The sequence below is a fragment of the Mycteria americana genome, chromosome 2 (genome assembly GCF_035582795.1).
Source record: "Mycteria americana isolate JAX WOST 10 ecotype Jacksonville Zoo and Gardens chromosome 2, USCA_MyAme_1.0, whole genome shotgun sequence".
Lineage (NCBI taxonomy): Eukaryota > Metazoa > Chordata > Aves > Ciconiiformes > Ciconiidae > Mycteria > Mycteria americana.
In genome coordinates, this window is record NC_134366.1 from 122,859,320 (window position 1) to 122,874,131 (window position 14,812).

The window sequence follows — 14,812 nt, forward strand, 5'->3', positions numbered from 1 at the left end:
GCTCAGCCAGGTTCAGTAAGCTCTGCTGAACCAAGGGACTGAAGGGTCCAAAGACATGGGACTGACACTACCAGCCCTTCCAGTGCTAAGGGAAAATGGTACAGTTTGTGGTCTTGGGCCTTGGTAGACTGTAGGTAAGGAGTCCTTTCTTGTGGGATTACCTCCAGTGAAAGGATAAATTTTTTTCTTTCATATAATCTTTCATTATATAGAATAATTAAGCAAATATTTGAGGATCATTGAATCATTTTCGTACTCCACTTGAAGGTCTTACTTTAGCTTTACATTAATTTCAAAGAACTTTTATCTGTGCCAGCTTGAAATCGAAGGCATCAACTGCATTTTTCTCTGACTGACCACACTAATACCACACCTGGTGTATGTTTCCAGCACTGAATAACATATGCTGTGCATCCTTTTTCTGTGCATTTAATGCTTGGCTAACACTTCACTATCAGAAAAAATGCATGCCTGTACCTAAGGTCTCCTTCCTGTTGGCTGTCAGGTAAGCGAACTCTGTATACAAAGAAAAAACAGGAACTGTAAAAAAACAGGTGAAGGTTTAGTAGGTGTCATTTAGATGTGACTGGAAGTTTCTCTGTTCACAGGCTTGGAGGGGAAATGAGCAGGATGACTGGATCCCTCGCACCTATCAGGATTTGGAAGGTCTACCTTGCATTGTTATTCTAACTGGCAAGGACCCTCTAGGAGAAACTTTCCCCAGGTGCTGTTATTACTCTTCCGATACGGTTGTTCTCTAACATGTTTAGATAAGTTGGGGGGGTGGATAAGTCGTTTGATACCATCTGGCTATTTTTTCACAAAAAAATGTGTTTCAGACTTTATTTGGGAACAGTTTAAAATTTTGAAAAGTGCAGTTTGTGAAAAGTAAAGCTATTGTACTGTGTGGGTCAATGAATGTCTGTGCAAAGTACCAAGGAGCATAACTTATGTGCTGAATATTTTAAAATCATTTCATATTTACTGGCTAATAAAATTGTTCATCAATATTTAATAAGCAATTAAAGATAGGGAGTATTCTTCAAAGTCAGAGAAAACAAAACTTTCTTTTTTCTTGGGTTGGGTTTTCTAGGTCGTTGAAATACTGTGACCTTCGACTAATTGACTCAAGCTACTTAACTCGAACTGCATTAGAGCAAGAAGTAGGCCTGGCATGCTGCTACGTCTCAAAGGAGGCAATTCGAGGGCCTATTGTAGCTCTTGACCTTAGTGAGAAGGAGCATGAGAAGGCTAATGGTAGCGAGAATGACTCTGATGAGCTGTTGATAGACCTGGACCGACCCCAGAGTAATAGCAGCGCTGTCACTGGAACCTCAGGTCAGTTATTCTGCTGTTGCTCTGAAAACCAAGTTTTCATTCCTACGTCATTGGAATTTGAATGCAAACACTGAGATGTTTAGTCAAATGTGGGTTGCTTAGCTGTATCCTGCTGCAAGTGAGGCAATGAAATGTTAGTAGCAGTTAGTAGCATTCTTTCCACAGTGAGCAATTTTCCTGTGCACAGCTAAAAGGGAATGGTGTTGCAATGGGAGGATGGTATGCCATAGCTAAGGGTCCTTTGTGATTTTTATTTTTAAACTTACATTTCACATTTGTTGCTAGTTTTGTCCGGTGGATCCTGAAAAGATCTTAAAAATCAGAGTAGAAATGGATAGTATAAAATTTTAGGAACAGAAAAATGCTCTGTAACTGCAGGGTGAGGATGTGTATTTGCATCCTTGCCAAGACCAACAGAATGTCTGGGTCTTGCCCTACCTCTTCAGGCATCAATGGAGCCTCATCTCCCACCAAGCCTTCCCTTCTTTGCATTCCTCAGGCAATTCTGGGTCCTTCCCTTTGTTTCCCTATGAGTTTGAGGTATTAAGACAGCTGAACGGGACCTTTGCCACACACCAGATCGTCCCATACACTAACTAAACCTGATTGGTATGGAGGAGGGAGCATAGCCCAGTTCACATTAAAGTTGCAGTGAAATGAATGCTCTGTTCTCCATAGAAAGGAAGGTCAAATTGATCTATGTAGACAGTGAATTTCAGAAGGGAATGACTTCACCATTGAATTTCAAATCCCAGATGGGAAATGATAGATAACATACAGAGATTGGGATCGGGATACTTGTGTTTGGACTCTGAACCCTAGCAGAAGGGCTGTTGCCTCTCCAGCAAGAGGGACAGATGGATGTCAATGATTTATTTTTAAATGGTCAAACACTGACCTAAGCCACAGCAGCACTCATTGAACAGAAGTATTTGTACATTAGGATTGTCCCATAGATCAAATAAGTTCATGATTTTCTTAAGTGGGCCAGAATCTGTTCATTGTCTGCTCTTTGTTTCCCCAGGTTCCCTGGCGGACAATGGCGTGAGCTCCTCAAATGCTGCAGACAAGTCTCAGAAGCAAGCACCGTCACTTAACTTTCAGACTGTGGTGCACAGCTCAGTAGATGAGGGAACTTACCCCAGTTTCACAGCTGGAGAGACCCTGAAACAAGAATGTGACTCCCTGGGTAACCAGATGGCGAGCAGCACCACTTCAAAACTATCATCACTGTCTTCGGTCTCCCAGACCTTTCGGTGGCCTGCCCATTCGGCCAAAGACAGCAAGGCCCTCCGTGCTGCGCTGCCACGCATCGTCATCCTGTCGAAAGCTGCCTACTGTCTCCTGAGCTCGCAGAAAAGTGGGAATTTGCCTTCCTCCTCTTCCCTCCTGCCTCATGCTGACGTGTCTTGGCTGAGCTCTCTGAGGCCTCTGCTTCACAAGGACATGAACAGTGAAGAGCAGTCTCTCTACTACAGGCAGTGGACGACAGCCCGACAGCACCACGCGGACTTCAGCAATCAGGGTGAGACGTCTGGCTCGAGGAGTTTTCACCCCAGGCGGCTGCTTTTGACAGGACCACCACAAGTAAGAGAACAGTTCCTTCCTCTTGCCTTGTTAGCAGGATGAGAGGACCGATGATGAGGACTGCAGATCGTACTGTAAAGGCCCCCTGCAAGGTTGCACGCAGTGATGTGTTTCAAGGTCAAAAATCAGTCAAACTTTAAGGTTAAGTCTGTGCTGGAAGTGGTAAGGAGAGGAAGGGTGATTCCGTATGTCATGTTTTAGCCTAAATGAAATACATGTGGATGGCACTGGGCATAAAATTGCCATGAACGTATCAGTAGAGAAGCAGTTATCGCTGCTGATCTCCCTGCATACAAAAGTGATATAGGCTGCGGGCCAGGTTTTGCTCACAGATCAGTTTTGTAACACTATTCACTATAATAGGGAAGAGTATGTCTTGTTATGTTTTCAGGCAGAGCTAGAATGAGGTAAGCCCAAAGGCATTTATCTAAAACATATCCTTCCTTCGTATTAGTCTGAGTTGGGATTTGGACTTTTTTTCCATCTCTGGCTCAGGTGGGAAAGACTGGCTCATACTTGCAGTTCCTAAGGATTCTCTTCCGCATGCTGATCCGGTTGCTGGAAGTAGATGTGTACGATGAAGAAGAGATTAATGCCAGTAAGTATTTACTAGTCATTCTTAATATGCATTATAAAGAGCCTCTGTTATGTGTTATTCAGCAGTGACAAATTTTTAGGCTCACAGAAAGACTATAAATTACACCTACCACTTGTCCTGTCCATTAGTGTATAGCTGGGCTTGCTGTAGGTGTCTGCAGATATTTAAATATAGATGAATAAAAACGTAAATTTTATATTGGGCTTAGCTGAGAACTATTAAATGTATTTTGCATTGATATATTTGGATAGCACTGAAATGAAAGTGAATGCAAAACTGTAAATGGGCAACATCTGTACACGTTGTCTCCTTGCTAGTTTTTAAGCACTGGCTGCTTTTAAGCAGCCAAGACATTTAAGAACATTTCATTTCTGGCCAAAACATCACTATTATTTATGTTTAATTATAAACTAGATACCAATTTTCAGTAAGACTGTCTTCTATCTGCAGTTTATAGATCTTCTGCTGACAAAAAGGGGAGGGGGAGCCTCTTTGGATTTGTGCTCATTTGTCAGATCTCACAGATCCATTAACTGCTGTGGCAGGACTTCATCTTGAGATGCACAAGCCCTTTTAAAAATGAATCCTCTTCAGGGTGTTCTTTACATAACTCTGTGGTCTTGTAGTGAAGATAACTCCATGGTGCATAAATCTCATGACCATTACACTGGCATCTTGAAAATGTAGTTGTTGTCAAACCTTTGAAATGACTAATTTGTATTTCTGCTCAGAAAGTGCTATTAAATGAAAAAAAGATGTATTTTGCTTTGATTTGGAGCTTTGGGGGCTGTTATTCTCTCACTATTTGAACTGAAGTACCCCAGAAACGTAGGATGAAATATCAAAGTGTAAGAGAAGTTCTGCGTCATGCCCGTCTGGCCTGTTGTGATCTCAGCAACGTGTCACACCCCTGCCAGGAATGCATGGAACTCCATCAGAAGAGCAGTCTGGGTTTGTTTGGGGTTTTTGGTTGTGGCTTTTTTGCTCCCGCTACTTCTGTTGGAATGCTTTTCCAGAGCCCTAGTGTTCTGATGATTGAAAACATTATTTTATTCTCCAACCCAAAGATGTTCCTGTCCTAATTATAAACATTCTCTTTGGGACCAAAGAAAATATTTAAATTAAAATACTTTTTCTCTTCTTTGATGTTTGGTTCTATGGTGTAGTCAGGCAGCAATCTTACCCTCTGTCAGCATTCATCCAGGTAGCCTGAATCTTCTTACAGGATCCTCACAAATGACAGGCTCTTTATTCTTATGTGTTTAGTAGCTCTTGCCTGCACATCTATTTTCAGTTTATCCTTCTGGTACATGGGTGACCAGAACTGAATGTGGTATTCTGCAGGGTGTTTAACCAACCCACTGTACAACAGCTTGTGTATTCCCCTGCCCCCGCTGAAAGCCCCATGACTGATGAAACCTATGATTGCACTTGTCTTTTCCATTCTCCCATTTCACTGGCACTGATATGTAGCTTGTACTCATAGGTTCCTCTGCAACTCAGTAATTTCCAACTGAGATGCTCCCAACCTGCTGCAGAAATGCTTGCTATTAGTCCTTGATTGTAGGTATGACCTGTATTTTTTCTGGTAAATATCATCCAGTTTCTGTTGTTACAGTTTTTGAAGGCATTGAATTCTTTCTGGATGATCTTCGATTCCTTCTCCATATTGACAATGACTCTTAGAGTGTGTGTCATGGTTTAACCCCAGCTGGCAACTAAGTCCCACACAGCCGCTTGCTCCCCCCAGCTGGGATGGGGGAGAGAATTGGAAGGGTAAAAGTGAGAAAACTCGTGGGTTGAGATAAAGGCAGTTTAATAGGGAAAGCAAAAGCCGTGCACGCAAGCAGAGCAAAACAAGGAATTCATTCACTCCTTCCCATGGGCAGGCAGGTGTTCAGCCATCTCCAGGAAAGCAGGGCTCCATCACGCGTAGTGGTTACTTGGGAAGACAAACGCCATCACTCCGAACATCCCCCCTTCCTCCTTCTTCCCCAGCTTTATATGCTGAGCATGACGTCATATGGCGTGGAATGTCCCTTTGGTCAGTTGGGGTCAGCTGTCCCAGCTGTGTCCCCTCCCAGCTTCTTGTGCCCCCCGAGCCTACTCGCTGGTGGGGTGGGGTGAGGAGCAGAAAAGGCCTTGACTCTGTGTCAGCGCTGCTCAGCAGTAATGAAAACATCCCTGTGTTATCAACGCTGTTTCCAGCACAAATCCAGAACATAGCCCCATACTAGCTACTATGAAGAAAATTAACTCTATCCCAGCAAAACCAGCACGGTGTGCCACCAGCCCACTGTGTGCCACCAGCCCACTTAAGCCAATGTTTCTTTTGAGTTGGTGACATTAGTGAAAATATTAAAGAGTATGCCCCTCTACTGATCTTTTAACTTCACTGGTAATCTCCATCTGTCTTAATGCTTATGATGTTACATGCTGCCATCTTCTGTTTAATCAACTTGTTCAACTTACAGACCATTCACTGTCTCCATTTTCTTCAGCTGTATTAATAATTTGTTGTGTAGTATCATATCAAATACTTTACTTAAGTCCAGAAGGATAAGATGTGTTTCATTTCCTTTGTTTAGAGAAACAGATATATCATAGCTGTATAATGAAAGTAACACAGGATTTCTTTAGTGAACCCATGTTGCATTTTATTACATTTTTCATTTACTTCAACATCTTTAATTATTTCCTTCACCCTCTCCAAGTTTTGAATATTACCAAAGTCAAAGTAATGAGCCCAGAGCTCCATAGATTACTGTATCTCCTCTTAAATGGGAATAATATATGCACTATTCTTGCAGTGAAATCAGGCTCCTTATTCTTTCTCTCTGTTTTGATTGTGTATCAAGCTTTTAGAGTTTTGTTTCCATCTTGGCTTACAGTAAAACTTTTATTCCCTTGAAAACATAATCATCAAAGTAAAAACAAAATAAAAAATTATATGGTTGAGGCAATATAGCAAAGAAAATTATTATTTGTTTTCATGCACTTTTCTGAGGTCTACCTCAGCTTGACATTTGGCAAAGCTTATTTTATCTCACACTTGTTGACATTTAAGACAAAACTTCATTTGCTGTTGAGCTTTTTCCAGTCCTCATAGACTTGGTTCCTTCTTAGTGTCCTTTTTGACGTAGTCCCTCTGAAGCCCCTTCCTCCTGGTGTTTTTATTTTGCTTGGTATGCTGGTTACTGGTTGTTTGGCAACTGCGATTCCATGAAGTCCAAGTCTCATTCATAGGGAAGTCCCTGGTTTTCTCAGGCCAGCTGACTTAGAGAGCCGGCTCTCTCAGGATTTGCCTGTATGGACAAACTACTATACCTCAGCTGACCGGTGGTGTTTGTTAATTTGAGCATGATGCGGTGCCAGGGAGGTAAATGGCCTCTAAACTGCTGCTGGCTCTCATCCTGTTGGGTCACTCTGGCTAGGGTGGGCATGTGCTTGTGTGTAGACCCAGCCTTCGTTTCATCTGAGTTTGCTTTTCTGAAATCAGTATCCTCAGTTACACACCTACTTTTGTGTGTTCTTCCATCTCATTTTAAACTGAATCAACTCATGTTCAAGCTGCAGTCCAAGGTGGTTGTCTTTGGCCAGTGCTTTCTAATGTTCCCATTACTTACACTTGATTTTCTACCTTAGACTTTCCTATTTTGGATCAAAGCAAAGAAGTTCCATTTGATCCTTGCTGGCCACATCCCATTCTGTAACAGGAGTGTCTCTTTTACTGCCTTTATCATGTACCATCAGCTACTATAAATTTATACAGCCTCTTTCTCCTTGCTTTCATCCTTCTGCCTTTGGATACTTTTGCTTCTCATTTACACAATGCTCCTCACTTTGTGTACTAAAGACAGAACCACAGAGAGTCTCGAGATGCCACCTGTATCTTCTGCACAGATAGGACTGTTCATTTGAGCATTTTCTGCATAAACCAGTGAATTATACCTCCGCAGCTTGACGAGGAGCAGAGCAGAAAGATACCTATGAGGCTCCATTGCTTGTATACATTTTCCAAGGAATTGCCATTTCTTTGAAATGGCTTTGTGTGGATAATAATTTCAATTTTAGTAATATTTATGGCATTCAAAGAGGTCTCTTTTTGTGTGTGTGCACCTGTGTGAATTCCTGTGGAACTGTAAATCAGCAAACCACGAAAACACCATTCATTTGGTATCTGATACTGCTTACCTGAAGTGTGTTGTTGCAGGTCATACAGAAAACAGTGAAATTACTCAGTCTAGCAATGACCACTGGCCGGATATTGAGATCTTCAGCAAAATGTCTTTTGACCTGAATGTACATGACCCCAAATATAGAACTATAAGTCCCGTATACACGGAACAACTGTCAAGAGTGAAACAAGGTAAGTAGAGTTTTTAGGAATACTTTCCTACAAAGAATCAGGTTTTATTGGTTTGATAGAACACATTAGTTCACAAGAGCCTTTAATCTCCAAAATAAAATGAAACAAAACAATTTGTATGTTCTTTACAATTGTTACTGGGATCACAGTCTTTGTTTTTAATATTCATAAAATTTCTGTTTTCTTTGTCCACAGAAACAAGCAAAGAAACAAAATCAGAGGAACCTAAGAAAAGGGAGACTGTGTCCATGATGTTGACTAAATATGCAGCTTACAATACGTTCCATCACTGTGAGCAGTGCCATCAGTATATGGACATTAATCCTGCCGCACAGGTTGGTGTCAAGGTCCAAGGGTCGACTGCATCCTTGATTTTTCTGTGGTCTCTCCAGGCGTACCGCTCTGGTCTCAGGACTCATGCTTTCACCTTCCCTGAGATGGAATTGTTTAATTCTTCCATTCTCAGGGGAGATATTGAGCTACAGACCCTGGAGCATCAACTGTGTCTGCTGCGTTCTGCATGAGCAGTTCTTCTCTCCAGCTGCCTCTGACAAAGGGTGACTATTGTGACTAGTTGTCTCAAGCCAAAGCATTATTCAGCCTGCCCAGAGGGTTTGCAATATCTCATAGGAGAGGACTGTAAAATTGAGAGAGATGCTTCCCTTACCTAAATGCCAGCCATCCACACCTGTGATGGGAGACTGGAAGGCCTACTTCTTCCTCCCTTTGTATGTAACTGTGCATGCTTCTCAGCAGTAGCTTATGAGTCACTAGACAAAAATGATAATTTTTAACTCTTTAGTTAAAAACTTTTGATCTCTAAAACAAAGAGTTATGCTCGTAGGAAACTGTCAGGTAAATTATTCCTGGTTAATAGCTCACACATTATTTCTTAACCACCACCAATAGTTTACTTGGAGGTTTCTTATCTCAAATCATTCTTTCCTGGCTTGCTAACCTTTTCCAACAGCTTGCTATTAACCTAACACAGCATAGATAGATACACTGACAATGTACAATGTCAGTTACCTCGGAGCAGCACCAGCAGGTCTGATTTAAACCTCATGCTTCATTAAGTACGTTTGGGAGGAAGCAAATCCTCCCAAAGGACATCTGTTGTTCCCTCCACTCTTCTTTGTGCATGCGGTCAAACATAATGACTAGTAAAAAATATGAATACCTACTTGTATGTGCAAGTGTGAGTTGTGTATATAGAATTATGATAATTGAACTCAAGGGAAATTACGCATCCAAAGGGGAGTCATTGGATACCAGGCATTATGAAGGGAGATAGATTCTTCAGTGCTTTAACAGAACCTAAATAAAGGCCCTTTCATTTTTCATCTTTACTTAGGCTAATTATTTCAATTCTTTAGTAAAGATTATAGAAAGATAACTGCTAAGAGTAAATGATTTGACCTTGTAGTAAGACAGATGCTTCTGTGGGATAAAATCTTATCAGATATGTAGGCACTTTGTATATGCTCACATAGTTCAGTGAAGCGCTGTGCAAACTTAAGCTCACCCAAATTCTTCATAGCCTTGTTAATGACGTGGTCTGCCTTGGTTACCTAGCTGCTTAGAAGAGTATTGCCACAGGAAAAATACCATACTAATGCAGCCATGCTGCTACTGAGGTGTCTGAATGGCAGTGCATTCTGCTGTGGAGGCACACCCACATTGCTACACTGCTCTTTGAATCTTTTGGGAAAATTTATTTGGACAGTTTGTTTCCTAGTATATGTCTTTTTCACTTCTCCTTATAAATATTGATAAATAATTTCCAGCTCAAATGGACTTCAGAAGAGTCCAGCTGGGCCAAAGATCATTACTGGTACAGAAAGCTGATTGTTTTAATAGCAAGGCAAGTTACATGCCTAAGTAACGTGGTTTATGGTAGAGGAAAATGAGAATACAATAGAGTTAACTTCAGTTACTGAAAGAGAATGTTTTAAATGTTCTTCTCTGGTGCCTTCCAGTATTGTGACTGCAAGAGCAGGTTGCCATATACTCCTTATGGGTTACCTGCTTGCAAATCTTTCTTCCGCTTTTTTCGTTGTATACAGATATCTGACTCCACTCTGCATGCATTCACGTTTTCATCCTCGATGCTAGGAGAAGAGGTTCAACTGCATTTTATAATCCCCAAGTCCAAAGAGAACCATTTTGTCTTCAGCAAGCAGGGAAAACATCTAGAAAGCATGCGTCTCCCACTCGTTTCTGACAAGGTGTGTGTGCTGCTCTTATCCATCTGCTGACTACATACGCTGAATGCAGTCAACTTGACATACATTTGCAAATCAGTGGTGGTTGGCTGGGGTTTTTTTTCTGTTTTCTTTTTGTTTTAAAGTCCTTTGCATAATTCTTGCCTGACCGTCCTCAGAACTGGAGTTTTTGAGGACAATCATCCCTTTTTGCTTTCCTAGTGTCCAGTTCATATGTGTTGCAATGATCAATGATCTTAAAATTCAGTATAAACAATAAATAAATAAAAATCCATATCAGGAATAACCTGCTTTTTACCTAATGTTGCCAAAATATCTCCTGTGCCAGCAGAATTTGAATGCAGTCAAGAGTCCTATCTTCACTCCATCGAGTGGACGTCATGAACACGGCCTCTTGAACCTCTACCATGCCATGGAAGGCACCAGCCACCTTCACCTCCTTGTAGTCAAGGAGTATGAAATGCCGCTCTACCGTAAATACTGGCCCAACCACATCATGCTTGTCCTGCCAGGCATGTTCAACAATGCTGGCGTTGGTAAGAAACACCATCAATGCATTGCTGTGAAGATACCAAAATCCGTGTTGGACAACGTGGATCATGGTGTTGAAGGAAACATTGCAGCAGCTCCTCACATTCATGCTGTGATAATAACACCAATATCTGTGCAAAATACAATGATGTGTAAGAACTGCTGTTATGGACATGGAGTATACGTTTGTATTGATCACTGCCTTCTCAATTTAAGATCTGATGTTTTATAGGCCATATTCACTCATTTTACTCAGCCCTGCTGTGTGAATGTTCATTCTAGAGATTTTACACATGATTTTTCAAACTGCAATTTTTTAGTTAGATGAAGCTAAATATTAGCTGCAGCTGAACACTGGGGGCTTGAACTTTGGACTTCATTTTCATGGATGCTGAGTTTTTTTCCTGCAGGAAGTTTTAAGTAGCTTCAGTTTTAGAATCTCAGCCCCTTCCTGGTTCAAGTTACTTTATTAATGCCCACAAAATCATGTTCTGCAGAGTCTCTTAAAAGGTCCAGTCTTCTTGGTATCTGCCTTTTAGATTTACTCACACTGAAAAAGGGACATATTGATTTCCTGTTAAACTAAGATGTTATGAGCACTAAGTTCATAAAGGGTAATGACTGCAGATGTTCATGTAGCCTTTGTCTGGGAAGAGAGAGTGATAAAGTCTAATAAAGATCTCTGTATGTCTTCTTTATGGTATTTTCTCAGGTGCTGCCAGGTTTCTTATTAAGGAACTTTCCTACCACAATCTAGAACTGGAACGAAACCGCTTGGAGGAACTGGGAGTCAAGCGCCAGTGTGTGTGGCCATTCATCGTGGTCATGGATGACTCCTGCGTCTTGTGGAACATGCACAGCGTCCACGAACAGTCGAGGTAAGTAACCACCCAGCACTGGGGTCCCTGCACTGATCCAGCCCAGACAGCAGCACACCTGCGACTTAGGCTCATCTCTAGCATCTGACAGGGTATGAAAGATCCGACAACTGGAAAAGTTGGCAGCTGGAGCTGCTGGTAACGTACTCAAAATATTGCTAAGCAAAAGCAGCTTTCAGCAGTGGCTTTGATGTAATAACACCAGGCTGCCTGTCCAAAGGGCCTCACAGAGGTCATTATTCTCTCAATTATTATTCAGCTATATTGTCTAAAATGCAAAAAATCAGCTCTTTCACTCAGAGCAGTAGGAAGGCTGTAGATTTGTTTTGTTGACCACCAACATCCAACCTCCTACTGTTGAACAATTCTACCTGGTTCTACCCTTACATCCGTGTCCCACAGTCAGTACCATCAACAAACCTCTGCTTGTGCTCGTTCTTTGCCTAAAGCCACTCTTGCTTTTAGTGACTATTTGAGTGATTTCTCAATATGTTACTTCCCTGATTTGTTTGATTCAATTTATGTTTCTCAATGAGAACGGTGTATTTTGGGAACTTTAGCTTTCTAGAAGGCAGTAAGCTCTTGCTCTTCTCAGTGCTTATGCTGTCCATTACAGAGAAAATGGCCTTCCAGAAACGGTGCATAAGGCGATTCCTTTTCCCTTTCTACATTGCTGTATAAGACCTTATGGTGCTGAAAGGCCCGTTTTCTTGTAATTACTACATCGATGGGATAAGATTAGTTGGCTGTTGTTTAAACAGTTTGCATTTATTTATATATTTTTACAGTATCTAGAGTAAACACTCTCAATTGTTAATGGAATTTCTTGGTCCTGTGTATACACATATATGTGTGCGTGTGTGTATATATGTATTTTATATATATATTTTTATATTTTTATATATATATGTATATATATATATGCGCGGTGTATGTTATATAAAAATGGTAAGCCATGTTTGTATGTTGTGTATGATCATGTTTTGCAGCCAGTCCCTGGAGCCTGGGGGTTCCAGCAAGAATGTGTCTCTGAAGAGCGTCCTCCAACACATTGAAGCCACCCCCAAAATTGTTCATTATGCAATACTGGGTGTTCAGAAATGGAACAGCAAGCTGAATGCCAGGAAAGCAAAGGCTCCGTTCTCCAGGTGCCATGTGCGTGATTTTATACTGCTCAACATAGACCTGACCCAGAATGTGCAATATGATCTAAACAGGTAGGCAATATATGTATGTGGTAAAATAATATGCTGGCATGATAAGAATCTTGTCACCATATTTCTAAATGCTGTCGAGATAAATAGAAAGATCCTGTCTAAGGTAACGAGCACACAATCACAAAAGTAAAACACAGAGTGATATATATTGCATCTGAATGAATAAGGCATCAAAATAAACTTACCGTCAGCCAAAAGAGCTGGGAGAGACAGACTGCAAGGCAAGGGCAAGGGAAGGCTACAGAGAACTGAAAAGGCAGGGGGGGGAGAAGAAACTTCAGGAAAAATAAGTAACCGCGAGACCAAAAATAAAAGAAAGAATCGAAAATTACTTCAGTGACAGGAAGAGTGTGGAGCTTCCAGAGTGCCTCTGTAAGAGGCAGGAGCCTCTTGCATGACTAAGAACGAGAGTATAGGTAATGGCTGAGCCATTGCTATGTCAAATGCTATGAGGAGGGAGGAGGGATTCCTTGTATTTCCTTCAGAATAATCTGTCCTCCCTATTGCCACGTGGGTTTGCAGTAAAACCAGATGAATAAATAACTTTCCAGTATTTCCTTCCCTTTTTCCCCCCTTCTCCTCACCCAACTCCATCCTAAAGCATTTGCAAATAAGCAATAAGGCACTGTTATTGTGGGGCTTTACCTCTAGTTTTCATCACAGACTGAAGCAATATCCAATTCCCCCCCTCCGTGGCCAAATTAGTTTAGAATAAACCCTGTCTCTGCTAGCCACAGACTGGCCCTGGGGCATCTCACCCTGGTCTCCTGCTGCTGTTTTCAGGGATCCCGTGTATTCGAGTGAGGAATTGTAGCCTGTCAGTGCAAGCTGGGGTCTGGTGTGGCTTCCAGAGCTCTTGATTTCACATTCTCTGGCTGGTTGAATCATGAGATGGGACTCAGCCCACAGAAGTGAGCAATTACATTGTAAATAGCGGAGGATAAATGTTAACTTCTCAGCTGCTTTGTCTCTCCTAGTCAGATATTTGTCAAAGCCACATTTATCCCCTGATTCCAGTTCATCAAAAAATACGTCGTATAGAACTGGCTTGTTCAGAAATGGAGGTTGGTCACTGCAGAGCTTCTCTCAGTTCTAAAATATACATAAAAAATGAACTAAAAAGAAGAAAAAAAAAAAGGAAACGGTGGGGAAGAGTTGATTGATGCCAGTACATGATGAGGATGAGAGGGCTAACCAGATGTGGTATGGGGAAGAAACATACAGACGCACTGAAAAGTGAAGACTTGTTTGGTTTCAAGATGACTAGAAGTTGCTTTCCTACACCAGGAGCACATTGAAGGAATGAGTCTGCAGAGCCATTTAGAGAATTTGTATAGGCACCATATCAGATGGTCTCCAAAAATCTCTGCTGAGCCCGTCCTGGTGCATTTCAGCAGCGCATGTGTGAATGGTTGCTCACGCACAGCAGCCACACGGCTGGTCTAGTGATCTTGTGTTTAATGTCCAGGTATTTCTGTGAAGATGTAGATTTTAATCTGCGGACCAACAGCAGCGGCCTGCTCATCTGCCGCTTCAACAACTTCAGTGTCATGAAGAAGCATATTCAGGTTGGAGGACAAAAGGACTTTGTCGTTAAACCAAAAATCATGGTGAGTGTGGATGTATGCTCCGTCATATGTAAAGGGTAAAATCAGGACCTATTTCCCCTAGAAATAATGAATTCTCTAGCCCTTTAGATTTATTTAGTGCTTATTTGACATTCATGGCCTACTCTGTGGTAGGGCTGCCACATCAGAAATAGAAAATAATAAATATTTTGCTAATTATAAATTATTAACAGTAATCCTCCTAATCTATTAGAAGATGGACTGGGATTGGAAAGAGTTTGGTCTAGCCGTTCACTGGTATCTCTGACGGAGGAAGAATTTGCAGACATACACTCTGATCAAAAGCAGGCAAGTTGTACTGGACTAGTTTTAAAAATTTTAACACAGCCACTAGTTTCCAGTGTTTGCTGGTTTGTGATGACTTTCAGTCCTTGCACTTGCTGACAAAAAGAGCCCTGAGGAAAGGCACCGAAAACTGCAACCTTCTGCAATCCACCCGGG

General features: G+C 41.5%; 1 protein-coding gene across 6 annotated transcripts in view; it reads left to right on the forward strand.

The window, feature by feature from the left end:
* Nucleotides 1–14,812, forward strand: part of GREB1L (GREB1 like retinoic acid receptor coactivator) — a 145,777-nt gene that overhangs the window by 123,818 nt on the left and 7,147 nt on the right. For all 6 annotated transcript variants that reach the window (XM_075494461.1, XM_075494460.1, XM_075494463.1 and 3 more), the window contains 11 exons: nucleotides 609–724; nucleotides 1,094–1,338; nucleotides 2,363–2,925; nucleotides 3,421–3,523; nucleotides 7,737–7,892; nucleotides 8,088–8,227; nucleotides 9,959–10,120; nucleotides 10,449–10,653; nucleotides 11,361–11,526; nucleotides 12,516–12,743; nucleotides 14,212–14,353. In XM_075494461.1, coding sequence (XP_075350576.1) covers nucleotides 609–724; nucleotides 1,094–1,338; nucleotides 2,363–2,925; nucleotides 3,421–3,523; nucleotides 7,737–7,892; nucleotides 8,088–8,227; nucleotides 9,959–10,120; nucleotides 10,449–10,653; nucleotides 11,361–11,526; nucleotides 12,516–12,743; nucleotides 14,212–14,353 — 2,226 coding nt within the window. The remainder of the gene's footprint in view (nucleotides 1–608; nucleotides 725–1,093; nucleotides 1,339–2,362; nucleotides 2,926–3,420; nucleotides 3,524–7,736; nucleotides 7,893–8,087; nucleotides 8,228–9,958; nucleotides 10,121–10,448; nucleotides 10,654–11,360; nucleotides 11,527–12,515; nucleotides 12,744–14,211; nucleotides 14,354–14,812) is intronic.